The following is a 23693-nucleotide window of genomic DNA, read 5'->3' as shown; positions in this document are numbered from 1 at the left end:
GGTTTGTGTGTGTGGGGTTCGTGTGTGTGGGTTTTGTGTGTGTGGGATTGAAGTGTGTGTGGTGGTTGTGCATAGGGGGTTTGTGTGTGCGGGGGGTTCGTGTGTGTGGGTTTTGTGTGTGTGGGATTGAAGTGTGTGTGGTGGTTGTGCATAGGGGGTTTGCGTGTGTGGGGTTATGTGTGTGGGGTTTGCATGTGTGTTGTTTTTGGGTGTGGGGTTTGTGTATGGGGGTTGTTTGTGTGCTGTTTGTGTATTGTTAGGTCTGCTTTGTTCATGAATGAGTGAGACAAACACCAGACTGAGTCGAAATCAGGGTTCTTTGTTCTTTATTACCGGATTGTAACACTTGCGACTAACAAAGTTAGTCGGAGAATGCATTCTGCCGTTATCAGCAAAATGGTGATTTTTTATACCCTTGGATACATGTTTAGAACATCATCATATCATTACTTGTCCAATGACTAAAACTGTTGCTATCCTTTCCCTGCTAGCTTCCTGCCTCTCAATCCATCAATGTCTCTCTTATCTTGTAAGTACAAGGATGCATTCTGTTACTCCTTAGTACTGGGTGACTCCTTCTCCGGTCCCATCTCATGATGTTTTACCTAACAGGAGTACAAGGACACCTCCCCTTCTTGTTACTGCCCTGTACAGGGTAACTCCCTACACATTCCCATCTCATGATGTTTTACCTTACAATCCCTCCTTTGTCCTCTTTAGAGGACAATCTCGCCCTGACTATGCTACCACCGCGTTACATTATTTCGCCTATTATTGCCAAGCTCTATACGGGTTCTGTTCACAGGGTAGTTCGGCTGGTGGGCGAGGGTTCCCCCAACCCTCCTTTGCGTACACCCCCCATCCGTCACCCCGATCCCATTGCCCGTTTACAAGTTTCATCCCATTTGCCCCCAAGCAAAAAACTAGCTAACCCCCCGTACATTAGTAAATTCCCAAGTTAACATATGGTCTACAATCTAATTCATAATACTTGTTCTACAATCTGATTAATAATGTTTGTGTTACAATCAATGTTATAATATTTGGGTTACAAGCAAGGTTAAAATTATATGTGTAACAATCTAATTCACAATCCCTCCTTCCCATCACATTCCCCTTCAGACTCCAGATCGATCTCAGCAACTTTCTCCGTCTCCTGTAATGTGAGATAGTCTTGCTCCACAGCCTGCACAGCTTGATATTTCGGAGGCAGTTCATCACGGTCAGCAAGGGCTGTCTCTATGGTCCTCGTGACCAGCGTTCGAATGCATGGAATACAACAACAGCCACAAGTGATAAAAATTGATACAGAAATGAACAAACCCAGCAAAAGTTGTCCTAACAATGTGCTCCATCTCCCAAACACTCCCTGTAACCAGGATAAAACAGGATTGGAGACTCCAGACTGGGCTTTTAATTCTTTCGCCAATGCCCTAAGTTTCGTTAACCCCTTAGTGAGTGATCCATCTGGCCCTGTGTTATTAGAGATAGAAGTGCAGCATAGATCTCCAAACATAGCACACACTCCACCTTTCTCTGCCAGGACCATATCAATCGCTATCCCATTCTGAAGTGTCATAAGGGAAGTTTCTGACAGTTGTTGATGTATTGCCTCAACAACGTCCCTGGTCAAATTTGCAAGGCGCTGGACATTATAGTGAATAAGGTTGATCCTATTAACATTCTTATTTACAGTGATGGGAAATATTGCACTAAAAACAGGAAAGCTTTCAAACCCAGCTGCAATCTCATCGGCTAATTTAAATTCGTCCGGAATATTCCGGGCTTGGCCAATGGCATCAATCCATACCCCATCAGGGTTCCTTCCTCCCGGCCCCAAGAGTCCAACACTCCTCCTTTTTCTCCACAGCCAACTCTCTGTGTGGCGCAATTCTAGGGAATCCTCGTCTCCCTCCTGCCTTTTGACAATCAGCACTGGCGCATTAAGGGTTACTAGAGCACACCGACCATCCCAGTTAGCGGGGAGCCAGTTGTACAGCACTCTTCCTCCACAAAACTCATCTGTGTAGTCATTCAATCTGCTACAAGTCTCCTTAGTTTCAGATTCATTTTTTTTTTGTTATGGGACCTCAAAATCATCCCCTGTATATGTTCATGATAACCAGTAACCTGTTTGGCTGCCCTGTCAGGCACCCATGTGGCGTTTTCCCTGCTAATAGTAGGTCGTCTACATACTGAATCAGTGTAACATCTTTCGGGAGCTTTAATTTCATTAGGATTTCGCTAAGGGCCTGATTGAACAGTCCTGGACTGTCCTTATAACCCTGAGGTAATCTAGTGTATGTGTACCGATGTGCTTGGTAAGTGAAAGTTAACCAGTCTTGGCATTCCTCAGCTAATTTCAAGCAGAAGAATGCGTTTGCCAGATCAATGACAGTATAGTATTCGTGCTCCGGACTCAGAGCCCTAAGTGCTACATATGGGTCTGGGACTGGTCTCCCGATGGTCTTGGTAGCCAAGTTAATCTCCCGGAGGTCGTGTACCATCCTCCAGTCTTTTCTACCCGGTTTGGGAACAGGCATGATGGGCGTGTACCACATACTGTCAGGTGCCGCCCTTAAAACCCCTGACTCCATTAACCCTTCTATCGTTCCTTTAATACCCTCCTCCTGACTGGGCGACAAGCGGTATTGTTTTCTCCATATTGGTTTCTGCCCGGGGTTGGCCAATTCTAGAAATACCTCTCCTTTTATTACTCCCACATCATAGGGCCCCGTTGTCCATATATGTGGACTCAGATTAGAAAGATATTTGTCTGAGTCTCTGTGATCAATATTTTCTCCTTCTATGGCTCGGTCTCTTTCTACTTTCTCATTCACTACCTGGTCCCATGCTTCAATATTCAGTCTGACAAATTTTCCTCCCTCCGAGGTGGAATATCCCGGGATTTCTGTCTACCTGTATTCACACCCTATCGCTTCCTTTACCATCGGACCCAGCTGTCGAGCGTGATGATCTTTGGCAATACCCAAGGTCACATGAGGCACACTTTCTACTCCTAAGCAGAACCACTCCATTTGTTCTTCTGTCATGACAACCATAGCAGCTATTCCCTCCTTACCTACAAAGATAAATGGACAATGTATCGTTTCTGTCTTCCCTTCTTTTAGAGAGTCCCACCTCTCCTCATATTCCTGGTCCGGGTGGATGGTGTAGTTTAATGTAACATGCATAGGATCTAGTGGATAATGGTAATCCCCATACCGAGGAATACTGGCCCTCCACTCAAAAAACTGTTTAATCAGCCCTGGGCCTGGTTCATCATACAGTAGCCGACTCCAGAAAATACTTCTGAAGCGTTAGATGGGGTCATTACTATAAACTGTCCTCCCCTTCTTATTGTATCCCCTGGGTATGTTAACCGAAGGCCCTTCTCAGAACATTGTATGGTTATTCCTAGTTTGGTAAGAATGTCCCTTGCTAATAAATTAATGGGGCAACTTGGCACAACCAGGACAGGCGTTTTAACCCTTTGTCGTCCAAATGTCATGTCGATGTTATCTGTATAGGGCTGTGTTTCCCTTATCCCGGAGAATCCTATTGTAGATAATGTTTTGCCCGAAAATGTGCTCCCTGGGGGTTTTTTAATCACTGTCGTAACTGCTGCCCCTGTGTCAACCATAAATTCAATTTTTTCTCCATTTACCGTCCCCCAAATTTTTGGTGGCTCCCAGGGAGGCGTGATTTTTGATTCTCCTGGGCACCGTCAATAATCAAATTCAGCACCTTCCTCAATATAGTCATTACACTGAGGTGCCTGGACTTGTTGATCACTCTGCCACCCCCCGATTCTCTGGGGCCCATCAATGTGTCCACCCCTACCCCTTGCTTGTCCTCTTAAGTTTCCTCCTCTTCCCCGATAGCCTCTCATAGAGGGTAATCTTTTTCCCCTTGCTCTCCCAGCCTCCGGACAGTTCCGCTGGTAGTGTCCAGGATTTTGGCAGTACCAGCATACTGCATGTTCCCCTCTATACATTGTACCTAGCTGTCTTTCCCAACCATTTCTTACTTGGGGTCCCGGATTTATCACTGGCCCCATGACCTGTGGGACTATCTGTTGGGCCGCTAATTTAACCCCTATATGTTCTATGGCTCTCACCAATTTATCGGTTGTTTTGTCCACCTCCTTCTGGGACGCACTTTCTGACTTAGCATGCTCTGATTGACGATGTCGTTTGATTGCATGTGTCAGGTGTCTTTTCCACAAATCCTCTGACATTGTCTCTACTCCCACAATGTCCCTTAATTTTGCTTGAACCGTAGCAGGTAGTCCGTTTATTATCCCATTACGAAAGTGAGCCCTTCCTAAGGGGCTGTGGTCGGGTCTTTCTCCAGTCCCTGTTTCCCATAAGTCCCATGCTCGAGTGAAATACTCGTGTGCAGTCTCTCCTTCCTTTAGTTGAAGGGTTACCAAGGCATCCAAACTATAGGGTGTAGGAAATGTTTCTCTAAGTGCTTCCCAAAATTTATTCCGAAGTGGGTTAAATTCTATTTCATCCCCCAATTTACTGCTTCTTACAATTCTCTCTATTTGCTTCAGGGCCCCTTCTGCTTTTAATCTTATCATGATAGTTCTGACATCTGCGAGTGCTAATTGTTCTTGGCAGGTTTCTCGCTCAAAACAAGAAATCCATGGACTAGCCCCATTACTCAACGGAGGTAGTTTTTTCATTAAACTCTCTAAGTCCATTCGTGACCAGGGTACATATTTTTGAGTTCCCCGTCCCGTGATCAGTAATGGGCATTGATATCTCAATTTTGGGGATTTCTGCTCCTTCTTTACTCTTGGCATGCATTTATTTATCCCACCTTGTTCTGACTCTTCTTCGTCACTGTCACTGTCCCTATCAGCTTCCAATGTCTCAGGGTCAAAGGTATATTGGTCACGTTCATCTCTAAGATAATCTTTTCGGCCATAGTTTAGTTGTTTCACATCTTTCTCTTTTGTTCTAACTATGTCCAGGTAGGCATGTCTATTTTTCTCCCTCCCGAGTCTTTTCCTTCTACTTTCCTCCCATGGTGGATCGTATCTCGTTTCCTCATCTGTACTACACTTTTCGTCCTTTACTCCTATTACCATTCCTTCAGCTTTAATTTCTCCTGACAGTGTTGTAGTTATCTTTTCCACTTCCTTCAATACACCTACCATTAATTCTTTTTGATCCTCACTGATCTGCCCCAGCACATTAATATCTCTGTTTAAGTTTTTAATGTTATCCTGAACCTTTTTCATGTTCCATTTCTGTATCTCTAACTCCTTTTCTATTTTCTTGGACTCCAGAGGGGTCTCTACATCTATTACTCCCCCTTCTATTTTTATTAAAGGGGCCTGTACCTCGTCTGATGTGTCCCTATTCCCGTGGTTCTTGTCACACCCCAGTGTCTCAATATCTGAATATAAGGGACGTGACTCCAGTGTCCCATCTGGGGTGCCAGAGAGAGAGAGAGAGAGAGAGAGAGAGAGAGAGAGAGAGAGAGAGAGAGAGAGAGAGAGAGAGAGAGAGAGAGAGAGAGAGCATAGCGAGAGAAAGAGATAGAGAGGCAGATACACAGAGCACAAGAGATAGAGAGAGAAAATGCCTTGCACTGGCCCCACTGGGAGAAAAGTCTTCAGATTAACACTTTCGTTTCAAAGGTTTTAAAAGGTTCTCATCCTGTGATCACTGGTCTGGATCAGATTGGGTCTCCCACCACTGGGAACTATCACTCCTTCCTTCCCTCCCACCTCGAGTGAGCTACACGTCAGCCCACAATGTCTGCCCTGATCCCGCAATGGTGGGGGTGCGGGAAAAAGGGAGGGAGAGAGGATAAAACAGGATCCCATTTGATGCGGAGCTGGAATTGTGGGCACAAAATTAAAACCAAATTGTATTTCTCTGCCCTGCCCAACCTGGGGATTTCAGGGCAGCACCACCACAGATTGGGATTGGGAGGGGGAGTGGGTGAGAGAGGAGGGGGGGGAGAAGAGAGAGAGGGGGAGAGAAGAGAGAGGGGGGAGGGTGAAAGGAGGGAGGGAGAGAGCAAACCCGGACACTTCGTGGCTGGAAACTGGAAACAGGCACTTTTCCTTTCCCTTCTGTGTTTTGTTTCTTCCAGCTTATCTAAGCCTCTACGTTTTAAAATTTTTTTTTCCTCACCTGTCAGGAACATCTCAGTGCCCCCGGGTAACCAACCCCTCTTCCTCCAGCGGTCTACACATTTTCGGAGCATTTTTTGTTTTTCCAATGCCGCATTACTGGTATTTCGCTCCTCTAATTCCTGATTAATTTCCTTAATAACTTGGTCAAAAGTCTTAGCAGGCAACTGTACAGCCATAGCTGCGGGACCGCTTTCTAATGCCTGTTTTAATTTAGGTTCTTGTCCGTTTAGGGGATCTATGTCAACGAAAATTGCTTTTAAAAATGTCTCCTTGCAAGCTGGATGACTAATATCTTTTAAAAGAACAGTCTCTAAGTCTTGTCCTCCAATTGACTTCAGACTGTCCTGTATACTCTGATTGCTCGTTTTCCACTCTCTGTTTTCCCAAAGGGGTCTGAAAGTTAAATTACAACTAGAAAACCAAATATTTGGGCTATACTTTTGTCCTGTTTCCCTGTACCAATCTATGAATTTACGTAACTTTATCTCCTTGGTGATGTTGGGAATACCCTCATTTAACTTATCAAAAGTATTTCGAATAAACTGGGTGTCTCTTAGGAGTTTGTCAACTTTTTCATTAATATCTCCTACCTGATCCGGACACAGCTGTCGCAGCCTTCTGTCGTCGTTCTTGTTCACCAGGCAGGCGTCCCTGAGTACTTTTTTTGTTGTCTCAAGGTCTCTAGTGTCTGCTGTGGTATTCCACCACGGCGAATTGGGGAAATAAATTCTTAACTTCTCAAGTGTACAGACATTATCATACCTACCGGACATTTATAAGTCAGTCTCTCAGATACAATTGAGGCCAATAAGCCTGAACCTTTGTTTTCTTTCAAAGCCCAACCTTCACGTGGGAGATTTCTCCTCTTAATAACCAGTTTAGGGCAGAAAACTCAGGTCCTCAATTGTTTATAGACCACCTTCTCACTCTATTGGACTTTGCAACGACACAATAAAGACTTTTAAACTCTAGTAGTTTCTTGCGAAGCACTTAATAAATGTCATTCAAACACCTTAAGGACTTTTATCTTGTCTGTAATCACTTACGTGTTACAATCCTGGCATGCAACCTTCAATTGTGGTCGTCTAATTTGTCCGATCTCCAGTTCTTACTGACAATCATAAAGATTTTAAAAAAAAAGAGAATTTTGTTAAAACAGGCTTCTCTGGACCTTTTTATCAGCCGGCTGAGATGATTGTCAGAAAAAACAGAAACCGTCGTCCAGTGTTCACTCACCCATCACGTCGGGGTCACCAAATTGTTAGGTCTGCTTTGTTCATGAATGAGTGAGACAAACACCAGACTGAGTCGAAATCAGGGTTCTTTGTTCTTTATTACCGGATTGTAACACTTGCGACTAACAAAGTTAGTCGGAGAATGCATTCTGCCGTTATCAGCAAAATGGTGATTTTTTATACCCTTGGATACATGTTTAGAACATCATCATATCATTACTTGTCCAATGACTAAAACTGTTGCTATCCTTTCCCTGCTAGCTTCCTGCCTCTCAATCCATCAATGTCTCTCTTATCTTGTAAGTACAAGGATGCATTCTGTTACTCCTTAGTACTGGGTGACTCCTTCTCCGGTCCCATCTCATGATGTTTTACCTAACAGGAGTACAAGGACACCTCCCCTTCTTGTTACTGCCCTGTACAGGGTAACTCCCTACAGTATGTAGAGTTTATGTGTGTGTGTGGGGTTTGTGTGTGTGTGTGGGGTTTGTGTGTGTGTGGGGTTTGTGTGTGGGGGGGGTTGTATGTGTGTGTGGAGTTTGTGTGTGTGTGTGGGGTTTGTGTGTGTGTGGGGTTTGTGTATGTGGGGTTTGTGTGTTTGCGGTTTGTGTGTTTGCGGTTTGTGTGTGTGGGGTTGTTTGGGGTTAGTGAGTGGTTGGTATATGTGTGGGGGGTTTGTCTTTGTGTGTGTGGTTTTCATGTGGGGGGTTAATATGTGGGTGGGGTTTGTGAGTGCGGGGTTTGTGTGTGTGGTGTTTGTGTGTGTTAGGTTTGTGTGTGGAGTTTGTGGGGGGCGTTGCATGTGTGGGGTTTATGTGTGGGGGGTTTGTGAGTGTGAAGTTTGTGTGTGTGGGGGGTTGTTTTTCGGTTTTGTGTGTGGGTTTATCTGCTGGGGTTTTTGTGTGTGGGTTGTTTTGTGTGTTGGGTTTGTGTGTGTGGAGTTTGTGTGTAGGTTTTGTGTGGGGGGGTTTATTAGTGTGGTGTTTTTGATTTTTGGGTTTTTGAGTGTGGGGTTTTTGTGTGGGGGGGTTTGTGTCTGGGGGGTTGTACATGTGGTGTTTGTGAGTGTGGGATTTGTGTGTGGGGGTGTTTGTGTGCAGTTGTGTGTTTGGGGTTTGTATGTGTGATGTTTGTGTGTATGGAGTTTGTGTGTGTGGGGTTTGTGTGGAGTTTGTGTGTTGGGAGTTGTGGGCGTGTATGTGATTGTATTTGTGGGGGTGTGTGTAGGGGTATGTGTGTTGGAATGGTATGTGGGTGTATCCATGTAGGGGTTGTAGCAGGTGAGTGTGAGTATGTGGCTATGTGTGGTGTTGTGTGTGGATGGGTCTTGATTGTGTTTTAGTTGTGTGTGCGACGTGGGCATGTGTGAGGCGTGTATGTGGGAGGTGTTTCAGGGTTGTGTGTGGGGGTATGCCTGTAGGTGTTGGGTGTGAGGGGGAGTGTGGTTGTATTTGGTGTTGTTTGTAGGGTGTGCATGTGGAAGGCATGTGTTGGTGTGTTTATGTGTGTCAGAGGTTGTGTGTGGGGTAGTATGTGTCCAGGGGGTTGTGTGTGTTAGTGTGTGTGTATGGGGGTTGTGTGTGTGTGTGTGTCTGTGGGTTGTGTGTGTGTCATGGGTTGTGTGTGGGATATGCATGTGGGAGGTGTGATTGTGGGGGTTGTGTGTGGGGCTATGTGCCTGGGGTGTATGTGTGTATGTGGTGTGTGTGTGTGTCGGGAGTTGTGTGTGGGATATGCATGTGGGAGGTGTGATTGTGGGGGTTGTGTGTGGGGGTATGTGCCTGGGGTGTGTGTGTGTGGTGTGGGTGGGGGGTTTGGGAGGAGCTGCTGCTGATCCCCGATACCTTCCCACTGCTACCGCTGATCTCCAACCCCTCTCCACTGCTGTCCAACACTCCAGTCACTCACTGATGGCTCGAGATTCCAGCCAGCTTCTCTGAGCCGACAGGGTGTCATGGTTGCTACAGTTGTTAGTGCATCGTCTTTACAGGGCCAGCAGTCAGGACTGGACCTGTGTTTGAATCCTGTGTACTTTTCAGTTCATCTATAACTAGAAAGGATGTTCCATAGTTGTTTCCTTGATGCAAAGTTAAAGGCTTTGTTGAGGATGATGAATGACGTGTACAAAGGTTGGAGCTGTTCACTACATATTTCTTGGAGTTGTCGAATTTTTGGATGTTGGCAGAAATCTTGATTGAGCTTTGTTGCGATCCTCCAGGATTGGATGTAGAAAAATCTGAACATGTTGATTGTCTTTCCAAGCATCACTGCCTTATTGACTATTGGTCCTGCTACCAGCTTGAATTCCAGCACAAGTTGTTCTCCTTCCTTCTGTGCTTTGGGAATCTACATGCAACGTAAACAAAAGTCATTCAAGGGAAGAGATGAACATAGTTTTGAAGATCACGCGAAGCCGACCAATGGTCTTTAGCACAAAATAATCTTCACTTTTTGATCCAGATTCTGAGATGATAGAAATCCTTTAATCCCCTCCCCCTTCCTCTACCCCTCTCCCTCTCCCTCCCCCTCCACCCCCACTTCCCCTCTCCCTCTCCCGAGTGAAGTGCTGGATTTTGGGTGGTGTCATATGCAAGAGGAAAGTATACAATACACCCTTGATAGCATTGATAGAGAGGATTTTGAGCTGAAAGTTCATAGCTCCCTGAAAGAGGCAATATGGTGGAGAGGATGGTAAAGAAAGCCTCCAGCCTGCTGGACATCATGATTTGGTGTACTGAGTGTAAAAGTTGGTGAGTCAAGTTGCAGCTGTATAAAATTTTGGGTCAGCCACATTTGGAAGTCGTGTAGTGTGTAGTATGCTGGTCCCTGAATTTCAGGATGTCGAAGCATTGACGAGGGTTCAGAAGAGGTTAACCAGGAAATCGCCTAGATTGAAGAGGTTTGGATTGAATTGTTTTTGCTGAGGGAAGTATATAAAATTACAAACAATATCTTTGGACGAGTGTCGACCTGCATGCTTGAGAGGTGGCTTCAGATTGTGGTTTTATGGATGGAAGGATGGGAAATACTGTATTCCTTGAGCTTTCAGTGTTGGACTCATTAATTATTTAAATCTAAATTTGGAAGTAGACTCAACAATGTCTAAATTTGCATAAAGCATAAGGGTTTTGCCAAAATGGATGAGAGCCTGTTTGTGCTGATGGAGGGATCAGTAGTTCCTGAGTCACAAAGGGGAAAAGAGTTAAAAAATGATAAAAGGAAAAGATGTTTTTATTCTGAGGTTCAAAGTTTGAATTCACTGCCTGTGAACTGACCTTCAGGACCCAATTTGATAAATATATGATGAGGGAAATATTTACATGGTCACAGTGTAGAATTAAAGACCATCCATGTACAGAGCTGGCATGGCACAATGGGCCAAATGGCCTTCTGTGCTGTGTCTATTTTGTGATTTAGTTAGGGAGGATCTTCTGCAGTATAATGGTGATGGTGAAAGCTGCACTATTAGATCTCATTTCAATTTCCAGAACAGTGACTTGGAATCATGGTCAAAACACATCAGTCAATGAATCAATTTCTGTGATGAATGGGAACAACAGTCTTGTAATTCCAAACTACGGTTACTAGGGTAGATGGAGTCCTATCGGGTGACATAATGGCACAACCAGTAGTGTGCCACTGTCTCAGTGATCCACATTCGATCCCGTCCTTCTCATCTTCAAAGACATGCCCATGTTGGATGGAAGGGGATTAGATTATTGTACATTACCCTGGTGATGGTGGCAGGTAGGTGATTGAGATGAGTTAGAACATATATAGACCATAAAACACTACAGCACAGTTCAGGGCCCTACAGCCCTCAATGTTGTGCCAACCCAAACATTCCTTCCTAAAAAAATATGAAACACTCCCTACCCCATAACCCTCTATTTAAATGTTCCAAATATTTCAGCTTCTACCATCATCCCTGGCAAATCATTCCAGGAACCCACAACTCTGTGTAAAAAATACTGACCCCTGATGACTCCCATAAACTCAAGGTCAACTTTGTACATATGACCTCTGGTGTTTGCTGATCCTGACCTGGGAAACAGCTGTCTGTCTATCTATGCCTCTCATAATCTTGTAGACCTCTATCGTGTCTCCTCTCATTCTTCTGCGCTCCAAAGAGAAAAGTCCCAGCTCTGCTAACCTTGCCTCATAAGACTTGTTTCCCATTCCAGGCAGCATCCTGGTAAATTTCCTCTGCACCATCTCCATAGCTTTCACATCCTTCCTATAATAGAATTAGGTGGAGGCTAAACACGTGGCTAAAGGGGTGGAGTAACAGACAGGGTTTCAAGTTCTTGGACCACTGGGACCTTTTTGGGGGGAAGATGGGACCTATACCGTAATGATGTGTTGCATCTAAATCGCAGAGGGACCAGTCTCCTGGCGGGGGAAGTTCTATTGAACTTTCTTAAATACTGTATTTTATTCAAACATTTATTTAAATGTACACATTTCTTTAGTAAATGATAATTCCATTTATTTTAGAGTTTTCAGAGCTGTTTATGAAATGATAGCATATTTATGATTGCTACGTAAAGATGATTTAACATTTGAAATCCAATCAAATGCAATATATATTTTAGAATGATTCAAAGAGGTTGGTGGCTCACCACTAATAATTTGCATATATTGAAAGTGTCTAATTTACCAGCAGGAAGTATCACTTTTATTTGTTGTAATTAGAGAACCACATTTTGATATAAGCAGCAAATATTGAAATGGTCTTTCGTAGCTGAAGTACATTTGGAACAAGGTCATTGCTCAAGGACAGCAGACACTTTGCTTCTTCCTGTAACTTTTCTACAGCATCTTCATGTTCAGAAATTTCTTCCTGAAGGACCTGTGATTTCAAAATGACACAATGACTCATCCACAATAGAAGTAATATTTCTTTCTGTATATCTTAGATTAGCCGATGCCTTGGTGTATTTCAATATTGTTTTGGTGTCAACAAGATAAAGACTGTAAAGACGATTCTATAAAATGATCATAAATACCGATAACTCTCTGGCCTGCTTTGGGGGGTGAACATTTTCAAGGACCCAATAACTGCAGGATATTGGAATGTTCTCATACAACCAGATCAAACTTTATATTGATCATTACTCAATAATGCTTCTACGTATTTAATATGCTTGATGTTTGAGCTCATCATCTTTATCTTGTCTACATTTCTTGACCGGCCCTGAAGTCCCCTTGCAAACCATCAAGATCACAAGAAAATGTTTAAAAATGTTATGATAGCTGGCATACATGCAGAAATTGAAGCTGATATTCACATCAACATTTGTAAAATAATGCTGAAGAACTCATTTGGCTTTTCAGCACTAATGGACATAGGTTTGGCTGCAGAAGGTTATACTGCATTATTGTTTTCTACTCGTCTACTTTTACTCCTAGTGTCCCCTCTCCCCAATCTGTGATCCTTCATAGGTAAATATGCATTGTGCCTCAGCAATCCTACCCGTTTGCAACTCCTATTTCCACTTTAGCACTTAATGGCCAACAGCTTTTCCCCATCACCATCAATCCCAAGCCATTTACTGCAATAAATAGTACAACTTTTCTCTAACTGAATGAGCAGAAATGCACTCCAAATAAATGAAGCAAAATGGGAACTATTGATTTGTCTTTCTGATGCATCATTCCCCCTCATTCCCCTCCCCCTTTATTTCCCCCTCATTCCTCTCCCCTTCACCCCTTTATTCCCCCTTGTTCCCTCCCCTTCACCACTTTATTCCCCTTCATCCTCCTCCCCCTTTGCCCCTTTATTATACCTTGTTTCCCCCTCCCCTTTTGCCCCTCTATGCCCCCTCATTCCCTTCCCCACTTTATTCCCCTCTCCCCTTTGCCCCATTATTTCCCCTTGTTCCCCTCCCCTTCTTCCCCACCCCCTTCGCCCCTTCATTCCCCCTTGTTGCCCTTTCACCTTTATTCCTTCTTCCCCGTTCCTCTTTATTTCCCCACCCCCTTTATTCCCCTCCCCTTCATTCCCCCTTGTTCCCTTCCCTCTTTACTCCCCCCACGTTCCCCCTCCCCTTCGCCCCTTTATTTCCCCACATTCCCCCTCCCCTTCATCCCTTTATTCCCCCTCGTTCCCCTCCTTTTTCATCCCTTTGTTCCCCCTCATTCCCCTCCCCTTCACCTCTTTATTCCTCCTCCCCTTCATTCCCCCTCGTTCCCCTCCTCTTTCGTCCCTTTGTTCCCCCTCATCACCCCTTTATTCCCCCTCCCTTTCGCCCCTTTCTCCCCCCTTGTTCCCTTTTCACCCCTTATTCCCCCTCCCCCGTTGACCCTTTATTCCACCTCGTTCCCCCCCCCCCCCCCCCCGCCACTTTATCCACCCTTGGCCCCTTTATCCCCCCTCGTGCCCCTCCCCTTCTGCCCTTTATTCCCCCTCGTCGCTTTATTTCTCCTTTTCCCCCTTCTTCTTCGCACCTTCAATCCTCCCTGTTCCAGGAGCACTTCAAAAGGCTCAGGGAAGCCGCCTGTGCACATGCGTTTTTCCGGCCCGTACGTTGGCCCTCCTGAGTGACAGGTCCTTCAGCCTCGCCTCCCAGTCTCCTGACGCCCGTCACATGACGGCGTTTCTTTGCGAAACGTGAGTGTCCTGACGTCATCGGCCCCAGGAGCGTAATTGGGCTCCTTCTCCTTACCAGAGGTCCATGCACGGAGGAGGTTGCGTTCTGGCTCCAGGGTAGAGGTGAGCCTTGTCCCGGGCGGGGCCTCATTCCCCCACAGTCGAGCCGGTGGGGGAGGGGGAGGGAAGTGGGTGGCGAATGAGGGAGAGAGGGGAGGGTGAGTAGAGAGAGGGTGAGGGGGAAGGTGGGATGGATGGGGAGAGAGGTGCAGGGGGTATGTGGAGAGGGTGGGGGAGGAGGAAAAGGTCAGATAGGGTGAAGACAGGTTCCCACACAGGCCAAGTGTGAGGGCGCGAGCCGTGGACCAAGCATCCACAGCAGGGATAGCACTCGCATTTCCCCCACCCCTTGCTCTTCCACTAATTCCCCCCGATTAGATCTCTCTGGCGACTCTGCTGGGGAGAGGCTGTTCGCCTGCTCTGAGTTAAGGAAGGAGTTCACCCAGTTGAACAGCCTGGTGAAACACCAGCGAGTTTACACATAAAGTTCAGAGTGTGGAATATTTCAACATCACTCGCTCAAATAAGAGGGACTGGAGTCTTGTGGTTACTGAGGAAACAGATCTTGGTTTTGTTGTCAATTTGCAATTTGTTTTCAGGTTCAAGTTTATTGTCATGTGTTCAAAGGAACAGTGAGGAAGTTTGTTTTGGAGCAGTCTAACTAGACATCCTGTACATAGTCCAGTAACTACGTCACAGTGCAGAAGTGCAGAGTTACAGAGACAGATCAGTTGGTACAAGGTAAGAACAGTGTTATTCTCCAAGTATGAAGATCATCCTGGTATCTCCCCTCCTGTCTGTGTTTCTGCTCCATACCAGCCCCCACCCATCAACCTCACCCAGCTGGCATACTCTTCAGTTTCTTTCTCCTCTCTCTGTTCATTGAACTTCCACTTCTGCACAGCTGCACTGTTCACCTTAAGGTAAGAAACAGGAGTCGGCCATCCACCACTCATGGCTGATCTGACCATGGGCTCAGTTCCATTTTTCCACCTATTCCCCATAACCCTTAATTCCCCAATCCATTAAAAAGTTATCCATACATGACTAAATACTTTAAACAAGGCAGCCTCCACTGCTTAATTGGGCAGAGAATTCCACAGATTCACCACTCGGTGATCAGCCAATTTCCAATTCCATCCAGATTGTGAGACTCAAACGTGCTGGAGAGCATCAAGCATCAGGGTTGTAGGTCCATTGGGTGTGATTGGTTGACACAGGCTCATGGGCTGAAATGCCCTGTTGCTGTGCTTTGTCTTTAAAAAAAACTTGAAGGATTGTGCGGGAGCAGCTCAGCACCTTGACCAAATGGTCCATTTCAAGTCCAACTTGTAAAGAGATAAAATCATCAGGTTTTCAAGGATTCAGATCAATGAGGAAGAAAGAACACTTTCAGGGTGTAAAAATGTGGTATCATGCAGTGAGTAACATGAAAGATCAACAGAACAAAATGCCCTTCTCCTCATCGTGGATTCTGGTTTGGGATGGTGGCTTGAAGAGTCTCAGACGAACTGGCACCAATTGTAATTCTGAGGTGAGAAGTTGAAAGAACCCGCTCACTACTCACACTGATCTAATCAAAGAGTCTGGTTCTTTCCTAACCTACACATTCTAGTTGGCCAGAACTCTCCAAACCAATAGTGAAAGACCAGCCTTGCATTGTTCAGCTAACTCATCTTCTCACGGTGCTCTTTGTCCCATGTGCAGGTTTCAAGGCTGAATGGACCCTATAAATCAGGACCTTGACTTGCTGATCTTCCCAGTTAACATGCCTGCTCATTTTGAGGACTGTGAGCAGACAACTCCATTTTAAAGCAAAAGATGTGTCATTAACCCTCTTGTTGCACAGGTTCAAGCTTATTATCATCAGACTGATACAACCAGAACAAACAGCGTTTCTCTGGACCAAATTATTTAAATTTACACATCAGTGTGGTAACAGGCCCTTTCGGCCCACGCACCAGTGCCGACCAATAACATCCAAGTGGCCTACAGCCTCTGGTACATTTTGGAGGGTGGGAGGAAACCAAAGCACCCAGGGAGAATCCACATAGACACGGGGAGAACGTGCAAAATCCTTACAGACAGCATGGGATTTGAACCCCAGTGCCGATCACTGGTGCTGAAACAGCGTTGCGCTAACCGCTACACTAACCGTGCTGCCCAAGTATGAATATGTGTAAATATTTTGGAAGTATTTACTCAGTCTCAGGATAGTGCTTATTGAATCTCCGAGCCTGCAGGAAGAATCTATTTCCCAGCCTGGCAGCCCTGATTTTGATGCTCTGATATCTTCTACCCGATGCAAGTGGGTGGAGAAACTCAGTGGTTCAGGCATCGGCAATGGGAATAAAATAATTGTGAGTGTTTCAGGTCAGAACCCCATCTCGAGGCTCACTAAATTGTTTTGCTCAAAACTTTGACCTTTCAGCAGATGGTGTTTAGCTCCAGACTCCAGCAGTCTCTAGTATCTCGGCTTTTTTTTCAAGTTAAGTTTATTGATTGTACAAGGACAAACCAACGAAACGGTGTTCTCCAGTCCTCAGTGCAAAACATGCAGACACATAACCAGACATAAAACACAGACAGACAATACATATGCAGGATAAACATTTCATCTATACAAATAACATATATAATGTTTTGTACAATTGAGTCTCAGATGGTCATGTGAGCAGTTCAGCATTTTCACTGCCTTTTGAAAGAAGCTGTTCCTCAGCCTGGTGGTGATGGCTCTGATACTCCTGTATCTCTTCCCTGACGGGAGCGGTTGAAAGATGCTGTGTGCAGGGTGGAAGGGTGCCAATGGAACTTTGTAACATACATTCATCTGTTCCAGTTCCATTAACATTTAAGACAGTTAATGATGCCTACAGTGCCTTGACAGAATCTTCTTGCTTGCTTGCTAGTTGAAGCCGCTTCTTCTTTGGCTACCGGATCCAACCTCCTGCCAAGTGTTGCCAGTGCACGTTGTTGGCTCAACTCATGATCTGCTTGCTTGAGGTCTTTAGCCCAATGAGACTTATCATCTACCTTGGATTCTTTTCCACTGCAAACTGACTTCTGCCCTGGCTTCTCCTGGTTCCTGCTGGCACTGTAAACAAATTTTGTGTCTTACTTGGTTGAATTGTCTCTGGTTCTGCACACAATTTTTTTTACTTTAATGTTTGTTTTCAGGAATATTTTTTGGGCTTCCTGCCAATTCTGCTACCAGAGCTGTCGCTTACCTTTTTCAATGACATAAGCTGTCTAGTCAGCCTTTGGCTCAATTTCAAACTGCACAATTCACAGTAAGGTTCACACACTTCTGGAATATTCTATTGTTACAGCATAAATGTCTCTTGCCTTCAAATCAAGTTGTTAATTCATTTAGACAAATTTTATGATCCTTCCGAACAAAGTTCACAATTAAATTTTTCTTTAGATCAAAGTATAAATGATTCTTTCCTTATTCTAATAGATGCTAATTTCAAAGTATCATCTTCCAAAGTGTGAACTACAATATTCCAAATTTTGATCTCTTTAATCCAGCAAATCAAACTCTGCGGCTAGTAATTATTGTAGTTTTAATTTGTTGATAAAACAGATAAACATTTTGCATAACTTCACCATAAGACTTTCATAACAGTGAATAGCAGTATTTACTGTAAAGATACAAAGATATATAGAAATACAAAAGTATGAGATACAAAGATATGTAGAGATACAAAACTTAAAGAAAAATTTCTTGTGCTCACGCTTCCTTCACATCTTGTAGAATGCAAGGCAAGTCGTTAGCCTGAGAGGATATTATGACATAGTACATCATAGTCACTGTGATAACACTACAAACAATAGTTCTCTTAAAGAGACAGGCACAAAATTAACTAAGTATCAAAAACACAAGGTTTAAATCTTTACACTGTGTGCAGGGTGGAAGGTGGCCTCAATGATTTTGTGCATTCTCTTCAGATAACAATCCTGGTAGATCATGTCATTGATGGGAGGGACACTCCAGTGATCCTCTCTCACTCTTATGGTCCTGTGGATTAATCTCTGATCCATTTCTCTGCAGCAAATGTTCCACACTATGATGCAGCCGGCCAGGACTCTCTGGATAGAGCTCCTGAAGAAGCTTGACATAATAGTGGCTGGTAATCTTGCCAGCTTCAGTCTTCCCAGGAAGTGCTGTCACTGTTGCGCCTTCTTGACAAGTGAGGAGATCTGTGTCCAGGATAGGTCACTAGTTAAGTCTATGTGCGTGAGCACAAGAAATTTTTCTTTAAGTTTTGTATCTCTACATATCTTTGTATCTCATACTTTTGTATTTCTATATATCTTTGTATCTTTACAGTAAATACTGCTATTCACTGTTATGAAAGTCTTATGGTGAAGTTATGCAAAATGTTTATCTGTTTTATCAACAAATTAAAACTACAATAATTAATACCCACAGAGTTTGATTTGCTGGATTAAAGAGATCGAAATTTAGAATATTGTAGGTCACTAGTTAAGTCTGTGCCGGCGCGCGTGCGCCGTGGTCTGAAGAAACACCGTTATGTCTGGTTGTACAGATAGATTATAATAAGCTTGAATTACTGTGTAGAGAAAGAAGAATGCCTTGCTTCTGGGACTGTTTATTGCAGTCTACCACTCACTAATAGGGTCACAGAAACCTTCAAACCCAGGGTGGATGCAGTGCTGCGGGCCACTGTGCGGACTCCTTCCCACCCCAGTCTCTTCACCCATGACCCCCCCCCTGGAGATTTGTCCTGGCTGTGATACATTGCAGGCAACAGGCATGTGCATTTCCCTGATGACACCAATGGCAGAATGGTTTCAGCTGTGTGGGGGATTATGGGAAATGAAAATGGCCATTGACCTGCTGTGACCATCACTTTCTTTTCCTGTTGCTCAGCAGACGGAGCCCGCAAAGGCGGGCAGGCGAATTGTGGCCATTCGGCTCTGCAGACCTTGCTGGGATCCAAACCCTGGTAGGTAACAGCTACAGTTAGAACTGAGACAAAGTACAAATAAGGAGTATATGATAAAAGCAGAAAACACCGGGACCTTCAGGCAGCATTTAAGGCAGTGGTTCCTAACCTTTCTCTCTCCACTTACGTACCACTTTCAGTCACCCCTTACTGACCCCTTACACAGGATGCCATTGGTGCTCTGTGCTTCAAGTGGTTTGTGAGTGGTTTAAATAAAAGGTTTGAGAACCACTGGTCTAAGGGCTCAGACTCCATATGTTGACAATTCTTTTCCTCCCACTAAAGCCCCTCGAGCCATTGACTTCCTCCAGCAGATTGGATTTTGCTTCAGATTCTGGAATTTTCCATCTCTTGAACTCGGACCCTAATGTCTCCAGCATTTCAGTTCTGGTCCTTTTTAATTAACGCCAGAACTAAAATCTAAACTCTTTCCTGCTTTTGTTCTGATTCGATTTGCAGCATCTGCAGGATTTTACTTTCCAAAAATAAGAAGTTGAATTTAAGCCTGAAAGAACACGTCAGATTCTTTCGTTCAAGTATCTGAATTAACTGCAAACAAGCTTTTCTTCCACCTTTCTCTCTATTTAGATCGCTCATCACAACTTCCTCTGTTCCAGAGCTACCCAGCGTTTCCACAGTCAAACCAGGTAATGGAAGGCCCTCATCCCATGAATCATTCTGGGGTAATTTCCCAATTCATCTTCAAATATCCACAGACTTGCTTACAGATTCCTGTGAAAGACATCACCCCTATCGGCGACACAGTTAGCTCAGCAGCTCGCGCGATGGTATTATGATGTCGACAACATGGGTACTGATCCAGTGCTGTCTGAAAGGAGTTGGTACGTTCTCCCTGTGCCTGCGTCCCTTTCCTCTGGGTGCTGCGGTTCCTGCCTTTCAAAAATATACAGGGTTTGGAGGTAACTGACTATTTCAGCCCATGAGCTCCACCTGCCCAAGTACCCACTATCCCCGGTACTTTTCTAATGTTGGGAGGAAACCGGAGCTGTTGAAGAAAACCTAACTCTGAACATGCTGTGTGGGATTTGAATTCCAATCTGATCACTGGTGCTGTATCAACATTGCACTAATCGCTGCACTAATGAAACCAACCCAATCTCTTCACCCTCTCCAAAGCATCTACATCCCTCCTGTAATGAGTCAACCAGATCTGAATGCAATGCTCTCTTCACAATGTCGTCCCTCCTGACTCTTCGGTATTGGCCGATATTAACAAACTCCATGACTGGTTCTTTCCCATTGCTGTTTTCGTCAGTGGATAAGAGGGGAAAACTGGTGATCGAGATACATTCACAAGAACTAACATACACGTGTCTCTTTGAAGGGAGTTCTGTGAGATGCCCTCTTACTGTTCCCCTTCTGGAATCCCCTGCTCTAACCAGCATTTGCAGACTTTCTTTTTTAACTCCATTCATCTGCTCCGCTGCGAAGTCTCTTCGAGGAATCCCCACCCTGAAGAGGTTTTCCTTTGCGGATGATCTAAAGATGAGAGGAGGGGCAGGTAGTTGAAAACACATCGAAATGCTGGAGGAACTCAGCTGGTCTTTTCAGTGTCTGTAGGGGACAAAGATAAATTTCCAATGTTTCAGGCCAGAGCCCAAGGAAAAATTTGAATCAGCTAAAAGCAGAAAATCTCTGAATTCAGACAATGGGGGAGGAATCCAAACCAACAAAATGATAAGGAATGAGTTGAGAATTTATCATGTTTGTGTGAAAGGAGTCCGAGATAAGGAAAAGGGCAAGGGGGTTTAACGAAAGCCAGAGAAGTCGATATTCATGCCATCCAGTTGGAGGGTGCCTAATTTGTGTGTGGTCTCAGTCTGGCACTGCATGGACCATGGACAGACATGTCAGTAAGGGAATGGGGTGGAGAATTGAAATGGGTGGCCACTGGGGGATCCACACTATTGCAGCTGACAGATCTGAGGTCCACTCTGGGTCTAGTCTCTCCGATGCAGAGGAGACCACAACTGGAGTACCGGATGCAGTAGACGACCCCTGGAGATTCACAGGTGAAATGCTACTTCACATGGAAGGACTGTTTGGGCCCTGAATGGTGGTGAGGGAGGAGGTGTGGGTCCAAGGGAGCATCTGTGGTCATAGGTACCAGGGATGATCGGTGGGGAGGGAGGAGTGGACAAGAGAGTAATGGTGAGGAAGGACGGGAATATGTGCCTCGTGGTGGGATCATGAGGGGCAGATAGTGTTGAGGAAGTCTGCAGAAGGCCTTAGGTTGGAAGATTGGGCAAGGAAATGGCAGATGGAGTTTAGTGTAGAGAAGTGTATGATCCTGCACTTTAGTGAACTTGCACGTAGAATTGGTGATAGGGATGGTGAATGGACAGAAGGATAGAATATGAAAGCAGGGATGTAATGAGGCTTACTGAAGCATTGGTGAGAGCACAGTTTTGGGCTCCATATCAAAGGAAGGGTGTTGGAGAGTGGCCCAGAGGAGGTTTACAAGGAGGTTCCCTGGAGAGAGGGATTTTCACATAAGGAGAATTTAGCGGCTCTGGGATTGTCCTTGCAGGTGTTTAGATGAATGAGGGCAGGGGTCTCATTGAAACCCATGGAATACTGAAAGACCTGGATTTCGTGGAAGTGGAGAGGGTGGGGGAGTCTGTTGCCGTGAGCGGCTGTGGAGGACAATTCATTGGGGATATTTAAGGCGGTGGTAGGAAGGGATTCAAGGGTTGGGGAGAGAAGGCAGGAGAATGGGGTTGAAAGGAATAGTAAATCAGCCATGATGGAATGGCAGGGAAAGTTTGATGGGCCAAATGGCCTAACCTGCTTATGATCTTATTGTATTACAGTCAGCAACAAACGTCGTTCCCATGAACTTCACAGCATCAGGAGAGGTTTCCTCACCTGGATTTTAAATTGAGTCCTATGTGTAAGGCAATACCAGTACCCAGCATCCAACTATCACTCTCCCCACCTGCATTTCGCAGGGGAGGGGTTTTGCTCACTGCACACAAAGCCCTGATCAATGGAGGCGTCCCTGACCATAATGCCCTGCTCTCAGCAAAGGGCACTACAGCTGCCATTATGAGCACCGTGCATGTGACTTCCAGGGGAGTTCACAATCCCAGATAAGGCACTTGTCAGGGACCGAAGGCAATTCAGCATCAGGTGGCTTACAACGTCCAGCTAGAGGACACTTCACCTGGGGTCCTGGCCTTGGGGTCAATTTAACCTGCAGCCCAGTTCTCCACAAGCTTCCAGCAGGTGTTTCGTGCAGCAGGTCAGGACTGCATTGATTTATCCCCTGGTCACATGTCGGCCCCACAGTGATGAACCTGTTTCAGTGCTCAGACTGTGGGAAAAACTTTAAAGGCTCAAGTCAGTTAACGAAACACCAGCGGGCCCACACTGGGGAGAGGCCCTTCACCTGCTTTGAGTGCGGCAAGAGCTTCACCCAGACCTCAAACCTGATGACCCACCAGCGGATCCACACAGGGGAGAGGCCCTTCACCTGCTCTGAGTGCGGCAAAAGCTTCACCCAGACCTCAAACCTGATGACCCATCAGCGGGTCCACACCGGGGAAAAGCCATTCGCCTGCCCTGAGTGTGGGAAGGGCTTCAGCCAGTCCTCACACCTATTGAACCACCAGCGTGTCCACACAGGGGAGAGACCATTTATCTGCTTTGAGTGTGGGAAGGGCTTCACCGAGTCATCCAGCCTGAGGACCCACCGCCAGATTCACACTGGGGAAAGGCCCTTCACCTGCTCCGAGTGCGGTAAGGGCTTCATGAAGTCCTCCAATCTGCTGACCCACCAGCGGGTCCACTCTGGGGAGAGGCCATTTGTCTGCCTCGAGTGTGGAAAGGGGTTCGCCCGGTCCTTCCAGCTGCTGACCCACCAGCGGGTTCACACCGGGGAGAGCCTGTGCTCCTGATCAGAGTCCGGGAAGCAGTTCATACAGTCAAACAGCCTGGTGAAACACCAGCACATTCACATGTAAAGTTTTCAGAGTGTGGAATATTTAAACATCACTCACTCAAACACCAGGAGGAACTGGAGTCTTGTGGTTATTGAGACAACAAATCAAAACAGGTCTTGTCGATTTCCAGTTTGTTTTCAGGTTCAAATTTGTTGTCACATGTACAAAGGTGCAGTGAGGAAGTTTGTTTTGGAGCAGTTTAACGAGACATCCCATACATAGTCCAGCAAACAAGTTACAGTGCAGGAGTTACAGACCAGTTGGTACAAGGCAAAAGCAGCATCATTCTACAAGTACAAAGATTATTCAAGAGTCTGATAACACGAGAAAGGAACTGTCCTTGAATCTGGTGGGGTTTAAGTTTATACTGGTGAATCTTCTCCATGGGGAGAGGGTAAAGGGAGTGTGTCTGGGGAGGGGTGAAGATTTTAATATGTCAGTTGCTTTTCCAAGGAAGTGGAGGTGCAATGGATTCTCTCAAATCAGTTAGTGTCTCCGATTATATATTTTAAAACATTAACAATACATCACGGTTGAAGGCTCTCTGGTCCATGAAACCTGTGCTGCTCAATTAACCTACCAATCATGGGGGAAACGTACAGACTCTTTACAGACATTGGTTATTAGTGTTTCACTAACCATGTCACCAATTACAGGAATTGAATTTTATGACCTGGATCTGTACCAAATAAAGCAGATGTTTGAAAA

At 45.2% G+C, this 23693-nt stretch overlaps 2 protein-coding genes across 3 annotated transcripts; one reads left to right on the top strand and one right to left on the bottom strand.

The window, feature by feature from the left end:
* Positions 1-309: 309 nt before the first annotated feature.
* LOC138744987 (uncharacterized) lies at positions 310-14415 on the bottom strand. 2 transcript variants are annotated; one of them, XM_069901963.1, is made up of 3 exons: positions 13846-14415; positions 12056-12247; positions 310-9741 (listed from the first exon to the last, which is right to left on the bottom strand). In XM_069901963.1, exon 3 carries the CDS (start codon positions 5252-5254, stop codon positions 3728-3730), a length of 1527 nt encoding a protein of 508 aa, XP_069758064.1. In that variant the 5' UTR covers positions 5255-9741; positions 12056-12247; positions 13846-14415; the 3' UTR covers positions 310-3727. The 2 variants fall into 2 exon arrangements, with proteins under 2 accessions (XP_069758064.1, XP_069758073.1); XM_069901972.1 differs by lacking the exon at positions 12056-12247.
* On the top strand, positions 13954-23693 carry LOC138745049 (zinc finger protein 239-like). The gene is made up of 4 exons (XM_069902126.1): positions 13954-14110; positions 14647-14788; positions 18945-19020; positions 21855-23693. Exon 4 carries the CDS (start codon positions 22335-22337, stop codon positions 22938-22940), a length of 606 nt encoding a protein of 201 aa, XP_069758227.1. The 5' UTR covers positions 13954-14110; positions 14647-14788; positions 18945-19020; positions 21855-22334; the 3' UTR covers positions 22941-23693.

The sequence above is a fragment of the Narcine bancroftii genome, chromosome 1, assembly GCF_036971445.1.
Source record: "Narcine bancroftii isolate sNarBan1 chromosome 1, sNarBan1.hap1, whole genome shotgun sequence".
Taxonomy (NCBI): Eukaryota; Metazoa; Chordata; class Chondrichthyes; order Torpediniformes; family Narcinidae; genus Narcine; species Narcine bancroftii.
The sequence above is the reverse complement of the archived record's forward strand: the minus strand, read 5'-3'. Positions and strand labels throughout refer to the sequence as shown.